Source organism: Phoxinus phoxinus (assembly GCF_949152265.1).
Source record: "Phoxinus phoxinus genome assembly, chromosome: 4".
NCBI classification, from domain to species: Eukaryota; Metazoa; Chordata; class Actinopteri; order Cypriniformes; family Leuciscidae; genus Phoxinus; species Phoxinus phoxinus.
This window is the reverse complement of record NC_136879.1, coordinates 21,698,380-21,711,442: the sequence shown is the minus strand read 5'-3', so window position 1 is coordinate 21,711,442 and position 13,063 is coordinate 21,698,380. Positions and strand designations below refer to the sequence as shown.

At 40.5% G+C, this 13,063-nt stretch overlaps 1 protein-coding gene across 23 annotated transcripts in view; it reads right to left on the bottom strand.

Annotated features, from left to right (window-relative positions):
• Positions 1-10,240: 10,240 nt before the first annotated feature.
• mecom (MDS1 and EVI1 complex locus) overlaps positions 10,241-13,063 on the bottom strand; it is a 166,864-nt gene continuing 164,041 nt past the window's right edge. For all 23 annotated transcript variants that reach the window (XM_079610419.1, XM_079610421.1, XM_079610422.1 and 20 more), the window contains 3 exons: positions 12,126-12,362; positions 11,868-12,039; positions 10,241-11,774 (listed from right to left, as the gene is read on the bottom strand). In XM_079610419.1, coding sequence (XP_079466545.1) covers positions 11,646-11,774; positions 11,868-12,039; positions 12,126-12,362 — 538 coding nt within the window. In that variant the 3' untranslated portion in view covers positions 10,241-11,645. The remainder of the gene's footprint in view (positions 11,775-11,867; positions 12,040-12,125; positions 12,363-13,063) is intronic.

Genomic DNA, 13,063 nt, shown 5'->3' with positions numbered 1-13,063 from the left:
GTATATTAAAGCAATTTATATGCAGCTAATGGCTACACCTTGCTTGGCAATACTGTAAACATTCTTAATTCATATGAAAATACCCAAAATTGCACGAAAATCACACACAAACCACATATACTCAAAATCGTGCATTTATTAGCTTCTTGTTTCAGGTGAAGAGATGTGTCTTAGCTTTGTTATCACGGATAATAGGACCGCGTCATGCAGAAGGGCAGGATTATTGTCACGTTGAACCACGTGAGATGATTGACAGCTGTACAGCGAATGAAACTTGCGTACATTACTGACGCAAATCAGGAAGAAGAGACCCAGATCTCTCTGTGTTCGCTGTTTGAGTTTTATCATAAACACTATCGAGTCTTAAATCTTTCTAATGATGCTCAGTTTGTCCAGATAAAATAAGTAAGAGTGTGATGTTTTAACGAGTAATGAATGTTGAACAACAATCTGTTGTGATCAACAATGTGATCTTTTATCTTTGCCGCGAAAGGGGTTCAATTTGTGTTTTTGGTAATCCAGTTCTGTAGGTGGCGGGCGCTGTCACAATAAACTAGGGTCCTAAAACTGCAGTCCTAAAACTGGGGTCCTGAAACTGCAGCCACTCCCGTTGTGCAGGAATACCCTTCTCGCCTAACTACGCCCCTTAGCTGTTCTAAATCCACTGTAAAACACGGCTTCGTGGGGCTTATTGCTTTTAGAACACGGTTACTCCATAAAAATATTCATTTAAATATTTTATTCATAAAATAAACACCAGCAACAACAAAAAATAACGTTATAACACATTCATTCCTCCGCCAAGCAATGTAGTTCCAAAGAGGTTGCTAAGCAACATGCAGCAACAAAGAATCACAAACGGCAGTTGCGCAGTAGCCTACTACTAATGTAATGCGGTCACAGGTTTATGTTTGTTGAGTAGTACAACCATAGACATACATGTCTATGAGTACAACGGCTTCGAACGCGGCTCAACCAATCAGAATCAAAGACTGGAACTATCCGTTTTATAATTTAGGATTTTAAATACTGGAACCGACAACCGAGTAATTTCCATAATGTTTTTTTCTGTTCGCGCTTTTTAGAACGCCACTGTGATTCGATTTCTGAACTATACCGAACGAGACGGTTGTTTTAGTGATTCCTTTTAAAAAAATGTATTACCGGTATTAAAGGAACACTCCGACTTTTTGGGACTTTAGCCTATTCAACTTATCCCCCAGAGTTAGATAAGTCCATACATACCTTTTTCATCTCCGTGCGTGCTATTAGTCTGTTTGACGCACCCACCGCTAGCCTAGCTTAGCACAAAGACTGGATGTGAATGGTTGCAGCTAGCATACTAATCCAAATAAGTGACAAAATAACACAAACATTTTCCTATTTACATGTTGTGATTTGTATAGTCACAGAGTGTACAAAAAACAAAGTCACATGAGACACAGACCGTATTTTAACCGTATAAATACTGGGAACTATATTCTCTGAAGGCGAAGCACTGCTACTTGGGCGGAGTGATAACCGCAGCACCTGAGACGTCACGTCACATTGGTTTTGTTGACAGAAGAAACAACGGCGCGTCTCAGGTGCTGCGGTTATCACTCCGCCCAAGTAGCAGTGCACTTCAGAGAATATAGTTCCCAGTATTTATACGCTTAAAATACGATCTGTGTCTCATGAGACTTTGTTTTTTGTACACTCTGTGACTATACAAATCAACATGTAAATAGGAAAATGTTTGTGTTATTTTGTCACTTATTTGGATTAGTATGCTAGCTGCAACCATTTACATCCAGTCTTTGTGCTAAGCTAGGCTAGCGGTGGGTGCGTCAAACAGACTTATAGCACGCACGGAGATGAAAAAGGTATACGGACTTATCTAACTCTGGGGGATAAGTTGAATAGGCTAAAGTCCCAAAAAGTCGGAGTGTTCCTTTAAGGCAAGGCACTACCTACATGGAAACAGAAACAATACAAGTGTACAGTACACACACAGACACAATGTGTAGCCATAAAAAAAAAAAACCTGGAACAGGTAGGCCTATCCTACTGTAGTCCGAATCGCGAACGAATGATCTTGATCATGGTTATTTTTAATGAGTCAAATAACTCGCTTATGAATTAGTCCGGTTAACTTAATGTATGAGTCAGAACCGAGATTGCTTTCGACATGTCCGACGAAATTAACCAATACTGTTGGCCTATGTCGTAGGCTAGCCTACTTAAGAATCTTTAGATTAAGTATTATTAAAAAATAATAATGAAAATGTTGTTCATTTAATATTTTATTTAGGCTATGTTCACATTTAGCGTAGGCTATATGTGAAAGGTCAAAAATATGTGTAGCCTTAACACTTTCTGCATTTTTTTTATGATAGCCTATCTGTCGTTTCTTTCCCCCCCTTTAAGTATCCAGAATCGTTAATAGCCTACCTTATTATTTCCATACTTACTTGGCACTCGATCGACGCAACTCGACACAGAAGTGCAAATTGACCAACAATCAAAAACAGCACGGACTAAACTGGACCCAAGAACGAACTGTGTGAACGCCACATTAGACACTGGAAATCCCCTCGATTCAGTGAAGAAGAAAAAAAAAATCAACACACAGTATCTCTGTGTAGGCTATACGTAAACAGCACTGGCATACTTTTTACTTTTAACAGACCCCGTCATTAATCTAAATTATTCAGGGATCATTTAGCAGGTTCTGGGTGAATGTCAATGAGCAGGGCTTCGTGCGGGATCAGCATGGGTCGAGGAGGGCCACTAGGTGGCGCCCGATGCGGGATGGTGGAGTGCCGGTGGTCAAGCCAGAACCTCGGACACACTGACTCGACGCATCGAGCCACAAACCGCAGCTGTTTACTATTCACGTGCGGACACTGGGGCTAGTTGTCACAATACTTGTAGGTCAATTTCTGTAGGCTATTGAACGTTTCCAACGAAAAATAGATCATAAAACGATTGAGAAGCACAAGTAGCCTAATGACAAACACAAAAATATCAAACCATGTTTTGTTTTTTTGGTCAACAAATATTGTAATTACTGTAATAAATTGCAAACATTTTAACACTTTAAATAGCCTACATGTGAAAACTTTTTCTAATAAAAATGTTCCCTGACCCAACAATGAGAAAAATGAAAAAATACTCTTGTACGGAGTTTTGTATTTGTATGCAGGCTATCTGGTCTGAATATATGTGGTTGTATTATGTTTGTTTACCCAACAGCTTTTATCAAAATATGAAACAACAATTTCAGTTTGGATGACAGAATGTAGCCTACCAAAATTATTTTGCTTTTTTTTTTTTTTTAGATCAAACCACTTCTAAGTGAAAAAATTCAAACCAGGCTGAGAGACCCTGTGACAACTAGCCCCTACTTTCCTTACAACTGAGCAGCACACCTGTTAAAGCAGCCTACGTGATAATAGTCTTCCGAATGTGGCTATAAAAAAATGAACATCGAAAGTGGTGCTCAATCAGACAATTGTGATTGTGTGTTAGATTGTTGTGGCACTAAGTGGTGGCGGTGTATCAGCACATTAATGAAAGGAAATGTGGCAGCATATTTCCACAAACCAGTGAAAATATATTTAGGGTTTAAATTATAGTAATAAACCCCTAACTATAGTTGATGAGCAACCTTTAATTTCAGTGCGTCATGCACGATATCTGTAAGGTAGGCTAAGTGAGTTTCCAAGTGCATAATTGACTTTTTATCCAATTCCAGCGTAAACGGCGCTACGTCAGGACGGACCTCTGAGGCATTTTAAACAGTAAACCGTTCTCCCTAACACGTCTTGTCGTATTAAAACCATATGCATGGCGGCATCCGCCGCTCGCACTGAGTGCCCATCAATAACGCTAATGACCCGTTTCCCAGGGGATCACAACAAATACCCGAATGAAACCGCCACTCTTTAACGGGGCTGCCGCTCCTTCCGCGGCTTACGAGTTGTCACGTGTCCAGCCAGAAGAAGAAGAAAGAAGAAACCTCACTGGAGGGCATATAATCATATGGTCATCACATGGTCTCTGGTCTGTGCCAACTGTAAGACAAGTTAATCATTCACTAAAGTAAAAACTTTTTAAAATCTTTTTATATCTGATGATCTAGATCTACACATGCTGTGATGTGCGGTAAAGAAGGTCGTTAAACAATTTTTTGAGTTTGGGTTTTTAAAATAGGCCAACTTTTATTTATAAGTATACCTAAAACGTGATATGGTTAACAAAATTAAATATATTTGTTGTTTTTCTACTACATCATAAAATGTTAGACAGTCATACAAACGTTTTTGAAGCCACTTTTGTTGTTAAAAACGTGGGGGTTTTTTTTGCTTAAAATTGCTTAATCAATTGGTCAACCGTTAGCGACTTAAAAAGTAAGGCTACTTTTGACACCATGAAGTCATAAACCTAGTTGACACAATGCCTGAAAAGCGTTTTAAATGGATTAGGCTAGCCTAAAATAAAAATAAAGTATAATTTACTCACCCTGGTGTTGTTTTAATGTCAAATGCCCTTCTTTCTTTTATGGACCACAAAAGGAGAATAAAAAATAAAATAAAAATCCCTCTCGCAAAATCACAAAAGCTGCTACTCGAGGACTAAATTGACGATTAAATTAAACATACAAGGCATGTTTAACTTCAGATTAGCCTAACATTGTGTTTAAAAGATGACACATTAATTGTCAGGGGTCAGAATTATCGGGACCCTTGGCAAATATGAACTTCCAATTCACAAAAACCCCTTTAATTGAAGTAAACTGAAAATGGGGAGAAAAGCTCATAATGAAATGTATAATGAACTCTATTACACATTAGCCATAATTATTGGCACCCTTTATTCAATACTTTTTGCAACCTCCTTTTGCGAAGATAGCAGCTCTGAGTTTTCTCCTATAATGCCTGATGAGTTTGGAGATGAGAGATCAGAGACCATTCCTCCATACAGAACCTCTCCAGATCCTTCAGATTCACAACTTGATACAATTTCCTCTTAGGTTTTTAATAGGGTTCCCAAAAGGGGACTGTGGTGGCCATGGCAGAACCTCAATTCTGTGCTCATTACCCTTTTTTGTTATTGTTGTTGTTGATTTTTATGTTTGTTTAGGATCATGGTCCTGATGAAGGATCCAAACAAGTCCCATTATAAGATTTCTAGCAGATGCAGTCAGGTTTTAATTTTTGTATTTGTTGCTATTTGATTCCATTATGCCATGTATCTAAATAACAAGATTTCCTGGACCTCCATCAGAAAACAACATTAAAGATCCAGCAGTTTATGTAATTGTACACATGTGGCACTTTATCCCTGTGTGCACCAAACCCATCTTGAGTGTTTGCTGCCAAAAAGCAATTTTTTTTTTTAGTTTTATCAGACCACTGAACCAAATATGTAGTAGTGTCTGGCAACTAAATATGCTGGAGTTTGTTTTTGGATGAGAGCAGATGATTTTTTTTCTTGAAACGGGTGGTCACACCAAATATTGATTTGATTTAGTCAATAGAAGTTAATTGATAATTAATATATATTTATGATATTATTCTTTTTTTTTTTAAGCATCCTCACCTTACAGCAAGTGCCTACATCTTTTTTCACAGCACTGTAGCTTTGCATGGTGGTTTCTTCAAGTGTCTTGGAGATGTTGCCACAGGTCTTCTGGATTTAGTCTGTCTCAGATTTTCAGTTTCTTCATGTAACCACAGACAGACTCGATGATGGTGAGATCAGATCTCTGTGTGGATCATACCGGCTGTTGTCAGACTCCTTGTGCATACAGACATCTCACGGGATTATTACAATTAATGACAAAAGGAATGTTTGGAAATGTGAACTGATAATTCCTGCTGACACTATTCCTACTGACATATATATATAAACATGCAAAGAAAATGACAGAGGCTATGCACAACACGTTAATCTGGAACAAACTGTAATTTGCACTACTGTCTGTTCAAAATAAATGAAAAGAAACCTAGCAATGTGGATTTGTTGCTTTTTTCCATTGTACCGAACTCGTATGACCCCAAAACCGAGGTATGTACCGAACCTTGACTTCTGTGTACCGTTGCACCCCTAATATATATATATATATGTAATGTAATTCATTACAAACACTATCTACATAAGAGCCAGCGGAAAATTCCTGAAGGACTGGCCGAGATGACGCTGTTCTCTGCGGGTAAATGAACGCTGAACGGCCGCTGACGGCCTGGGGCTCGCATCTGCGAAAGCGGGCGCATAAACAAACAGATTGTAAAATAGGCACTATGATTATATATTAGTCACATATTTGAGGTTTAAATAACTACATTCTTGCCTAAAAAACTCTTAAAACTACATTTTGTGACACAACAACAGTATTTGTTTTTTAAAAATATGGTGGATTTGCTCGACTGCCAGGAGTGATACAAACGGTGAAACGATTGGAGTGCTGATACTGGGTTGATATCGTATGGCTGGAAAAGGCTCTCAGCCAATCAGATTTGAGAACCAGAAAGTACTTTTGTATAAACAAATATATTTTGAGAGAGACCGACTCAGTTATGTCATTCACCGTGATTCATGGAAGTAGGCGGAGCTAAAGAGCTTTTTTCGACTTACTGATTGGTGGAATTTTTTAAGGCATCATGGGTAATGTAGTTTTTTTTTTTTTTTTTACCACAAATTCAGCTGTTAAACACGATTGTTTTAAAAAATAAGCTAAAATAATGCGGGCTGACAGCTTCAATAGAAGCAAATTCCATCGATTCACAAACCTGTAGCTCACAGTATGCTGTTTTTAAAGGTGCACAATTTATCATTAAAAATCAGTTTCCATATGGAGAAAATGAATGGAAAAGATACCTTCAGAACCCTACTGTTTTACTCGAACAATACTGAAGTCGAGGGAGTTCTGATTCGCTGTCTATGTTATTGTTAAAGTTCATCAGCTGGAGAAAATCCAATTCTCTGTGACATTATCGTTTTGTAGGTGTGAACTTCGCTATATTCTCATAGACATAATTTTTTTAAAAAGTTTAAGTTATTGTTGTAGTTATCGTCCTTGGTGTGAATGGCTCTTAAGGATCAACCATGTTTTAAGCGATTTCTGAGAAACGCTGTTGAAAGTGGATCGGACCGAGCCCCAAAAAACAGCCAATCAGCAGTAGGGGGCGTAAACACTCAGGAGGATGGAGGTTCTGTGTTGCATAAAGTGTTTGTAAATTTGGGGGTGGACCTATCAAGATAGGGGTTGTTCCTTTTGGTAAGGGCGTGTTTGTTTTGGGGATTTCAAATATGAACAGCGTTTCTCATAAATCACTTACTGCACCTTTAAGAACACGGTCACTCGTGGCTTATTGTTGTAAGAGAAATCCCTTTAAAGATGGCACTCTCTATATGTCCATCATGTATGAAAGGCACACAGTGCCGTCTGTACCAGCCCGCACCTAAGCACAGCGGGTGCAGTTTCTTCTGGCACGGGGGCAAATAGCAGTGCCAAGTTAATCAGGGAGAGAGTGCCAGCAGTGTCACACCCTGCACTCAGGGTTCATGATAGATGTCCCGACCCGGGCTGCCGTGCCACTGTGGGGTGGTGGCAGAGTCTTCGGGCATGTTTCAGTCCACATAAAAGAGAGGGGCCCGTGTTTGAACACACACATGAGAGTGGGATGTCGTGTGTGTGTGTGTGTGTGTGTGGCTGTTCTGTACCTATGCCAAAAGACTCATTAGTTCATTAGATAGATCCATACACTCTGATGAGAGCAATGGGAAATCCCACCATTAAACGCAACCACTCCCTTGAGAAGGACAAATGTGACCGTGTGTGTTCGGGAGGGGCTCACACACACACACACACACACACACACACATCGACAGTGTTGAGATGCTGCCCTGCATAAGCCACGGCCTGTGATCCTTCACGCCGTCGCACGCACGCACATGACAGACTTACACGGCAAACAGCTGGTCAGTAATGGTCCATGTTGGCCTCTTTTCCTCCTCTGTAGACCCATTATCACCTTCACCCTACTACAGCACCCACAAACCCCTGTCCAGCCGACCTCATCAAAGTGGGACGACCTGCTGTGACCTCATCAGAGCTGGCTGACCCATGATGACCTCATCAAAGCAGGACGCCCCGCTGAGCTCAGAGACTGACGGCTTGCACTGACCAAAAGCGGGTCATCAATTATCAATGAGTGCGACACCGCTTTTGCTGTGCACCTTACATTTCAGTTTCGACTTAAATATGGGAAAACTTTGGTCTCTGCAACACTTTACTGTACAAAAAGGTCCAACGCATTCACTAACATCGACTAATAAATGAGCAATACAGTTTTTACAGTATTTATTAGTGATTGGGAACGGTAGGTAACAAAAATACAACGGTTCATTGTTAGTTTATGTTAGCTCATGCAAGTCCATTAATCATGTTAACACACAACGTTGGATTTGAATAATGTCGTAGTAAATTGTGAAATTAATAAATGCTTTATTCATCTTAATTAAATCAATCTTAATTGAATTAACATTACAAAAGTTTTGCTAATTAAGTTTCTCTTTGGCGAGAGAATGCCAATTTGCCATTAGGGGTTCCATGAACCAGCTTTAAAGGGATAGTTCACCCCAAATATGATCATTCTGTGATCATTTGCTCACCTTCATGTTGTTCCAAATTTATGACTGACTTTCTTCTGCGGGACACTTTTTTTTGTCCATATAATGAAAGTCAATGGGGTCCAAAATAACATTGGACCCTGTTGACTTTTATTGAATGGACATTTTTCAAAATATCATCTTGCGTTCTGCAGAAGAAAGACAATCATACAGGTTTGGAACAATATGAGTAAATTATGAAATTGTATTTTTTTTGGGTAGGGTTGAGTCAGTCATAACTCACCGTGTAGTTACTGTGTTTTGTCTTTGCTTTGCAGTGTCGCTATAACGCCGTAAGTCAGACGGGGACAACAAAATCGGGATTATCTTGAGTGAAAATGGCAGGAAACACAAAAGAGGTCTTAACGAATTTTCCCAAGCAAATCCCACCCTGCCTCTCATCACATACAAACACACAAAGCCTCGGTCCCAGACCAGCAGTCATCACCCCTCTGTCCACAATGGCATTCACACACCACAAATCAGAGAGAGAGAAGGAGAATAACAGGGTGAGGAAAGGACAGAAGGAAAAGAATAGATGGACTGGAAGAGAGAGTGATAAAAATGGCACCCCTCTGGAAATGTAAAAAGAAAGACAATGGGGAATATGATTAGGAAGGAAAGAGGGAGAATTATGAGGGTGAGAACGAGGGATTGTGACCGGGTTGGCTGGAGAAGTTGGATCCCGTTTAAACAATGAGAGAGAGATGTCAGTCGAATGTTGTTTCTCATTGAGAGTTTGAGCGATGAGCCAGGTCATCACATCTCTCCACCTCATCCATCATTTCCCTCAAACAAACGAGTGCAGTGCGCATTCTTGCCTCCCTCAGACTCTCGCTGGCTGCGGGACAGTGGGCCTGTGTGAGAGTGATGACCGGGGATCAGACTCGCGCTGTGTCTGTCTGCCAGTGTGTGTGAACGTGTGAAATAATACGAGTGTGGGTGTGTGAGAGAGCGGCTATCTGAAGGGTTCTCAAGAAAGATGTGCGTTTATCGTCTGTGCCAAAGTGGCACCAGCAACTTTTGGTCTGTAAAATAAAAAATGCTGTCACAATGCAAACAATCTGGGTCCTACAAACAGGCCTCATTTTCTTTATGCATATATTATATCTTTTTCTTTTGGTTTTGGCCTGAAATATGACCTTGACGTGTCAAAGAGATCAAGGGAGACAGAGACATTGGGAGAGTGCACAGTACGCCCACACAGGAGTTTTTTTTTATTTCTCAGTAACTCCTCCCACAGTATTGAATTATAATGCAATACAGTTACATTGTAGAAAGCATTAAAACAGAAGTACCTCAACTCACTGATTACTTTTAAAAATGGGATTATAAACATCGACAAAAAACAAAAACAAACAAACAAACAAACAAAGTGAAATAGGAAAGATCTGGTCCTTCACCTCGTGAGGATAAACAAAATCTGGCTTTTCTCAAAGGTTTGGCACAAGAACTCAACATGGACCCAAACGTCACACAAGCTTGCAGACAACCATAGAAAATGTCAGGTACAGCTTGGACCAATCATGCGTTTTAAGAAGAAATAATATCAGCTGTTTTAATTCTTCTTTCCTTTTTCCCCCCCCCCCTCGATTTTCTCTTTTTTTATTTATATTTTACAGTTGAATCAATAAATTGTCATACAAAAAAACCTAGTAATATCTATATCATTTACCAGTTTTATTAGAAGTATAAGCTGTGATGGAACGTTTAATACTATCTGGCATTCAGACTTCTACAAACCCCAGTAGAGTCTCGTCCCCCAAACTTTTCAGTGAGAAATTCTTCATTTCAACACAAGGGGGCGCTTGAGAGCAGTGCTATTCAGTAAACAAACTACAGTTTGCAGAGAAATAAATACAACTTTCAAGATACACAGCAATAACATTGAGACATCAACCAAGAAAAATAAAAAGTGAGACAAAAACAAAAAAAACAAACAACAAGAAAAAAAAACATGATTGTCTATAAATGAAAGACACACGAGGACGGTGAAGCTAAAGACTAGCATTCAGGCTATTTAGTGGTATCGTTCGCCAACTAATGGAAAAGGTTACCGTGGAAAACGATAAAATGCCCTTTACGCGAATTCTACAGATTCAGTTCTTACACTAGTTTTTCTCAATTTAGAAAAAAAAGTTGCTAGCATTTTTTTTTATTTTTTACAACCACTCATCCAAACTTAAAAAAGAAACGACTTAAAAAGAGCGTCTGTTTTCCGCACAAACTGGCGGGAAAGTGGGTTGAAGGTAATGCAGTGCTTTAATTGGACAGAACTTGAAAATAGTCACTGTCTCGCTCCTTACTCCCTTTTTTTTAACAAGCAGCGTCAGTGAGAGGTCTAAAGGTCACACCTTTTATATCGGTTTACGGTTTTAAATTCACAAACTTCTGGAGAATATCTGAAAAGAGAAACACTGAACCCCACGACCCCTCGCATAAGTTTGTAAAAGAAACTGTTAAAATGCTTGAAAAACACACATGATTGTGATTTGTGTGTCTGTATTTGTGTTTGCGTGTGTGATGTTGTTAATCCGAAATATATTCGCGGGCCGGCAGGCGGTTGTGCCTGAATAATCTGCCATCACATCCGTCTCGTGGAAGACTCTAATTATCTGTTACTCTTAGTAACTACGGTTTTAGCGGACAAAACTCACAAACATGACACCGACGTTTCATTAGCAATCTCAAAAACTGTTCACCAGCTGCCACTGCTGTGCAAAACATTGGAACTTGACAGAATAAATACAATTATTATTACGTATTACTACTATTGTCATCATCGTCTTCATCATCACCACCGAAATTACTGACACTACTGTCATTCCTACTAACTGTACTTGATCAAACAGTCAATCGATAATTTGTTCATGTACATGGGATCTTGGTGCGTATGGCATGAGGATTTGGGCACTTGTGCAGGTGTGTGTGTGTGGACCGGTAGTGTAACACAATGTTAAGTTAGGTCACATGGTTACACAGAAGTGTCATACGTGGCTGAGAGACTGAATGGCGCTGGGTTCTGCAGCGCGGGCCAAACTGTGCCACATCGGGGCATTATGGGTAGACGAATGGAGTGGATCCTTATCAGCTAGAGACAGCATCATAGCATATGCCTGTGAACAAGAGAGATATACAGTTACAAACACACAAACTCTATTCATGGGAAATCTGATACTCAATTTGACTACGGTCATGGTGATATATACCTGTGACTTAGACTTCCTGTACAGAGGCTGCTTAATGCCTTCTTGCAGGTGGGCGGGGCCGAAGCTGCCGACGTCACTGTCGCTAAGATCCCCGTCCTCCATGCTAAAGTGACGGATGTGATCCAGCGTGGAGAAACTGCTGTGATCTTCATCGTCCTCATCCTCATTAAACCTGAAAACCATCCAGAGATTCGTTTTTACAACCAAAAAAACGAATGGATATACCGAGTACTTTCCGGTGTTTTTTTGCACGCGCACCTTTGTGGTGAGGATTTGCTGTTCTCTAGATCGTCTGGTCCCTCGAAATCCATGTCATCGTTTATGATGTCATGGTCCAGCCCGCTAGGCACGCCATCCTCGCTGGGTTTCCTGGCGCAGTCGCTATTCTCCGCCTCCTCTTCCTCCGCTCCGAGCTCCTCCCCTTCTTCTTCGTCCAGGTCACGTGACCCCTGGCCAGGCAGGGCTTTGTCGGCATCAAAATGACTGCCGTTGAGCCTACGGAGAACAGAGAGAATCGTTTGCAATGACGTTATGCAGGCATGAGTTTTTGACTGATACGCCAATCCCTGATTACAGAAAGAAAATCATTTAGCGCTGAAACCTAGTTCTGTTTGTCTCGAAAAAATAAACCACCTTAAAAAGCAGAACCACATGCCCACGCTTTCTAAATGAGAGGAAATGCTCAAAGAAAGAGGGCGAGTGTGTTGGAGAAAGAGACTGTTTGTCATCAGTTACGAGGGCCCCTGGTTGGCAGAAACGAGACGCCCATCGGCGCGGCACTTAGACAGCAGGCCTCTACACTTCCTCTCACTTATTTTCAGCTCTCTTTCTCACTCAGACAGCTCACATCTCCTCTTTCCCTCGTTTATTTTCTTCTTTATCTCCAATTCATCTAATAGGCCAAATATTTAGCTGACAGTCCATTTGGTGAGTGGAGAGAAGGAGCTGCCAAAGCAGCCATTTCCCCACAGAGACAGAGGCCAGCTATCCAAACTCTCACACACACACACACACACACACACACACACACACACACACACACACACACACACACACACACACACACACACACACACACACACACACACACACACACACACACACACACACACACACACACACACACACACACACACACACACACACACACACACACACACACACACACACACACACACACACACACGCCAGCCAAA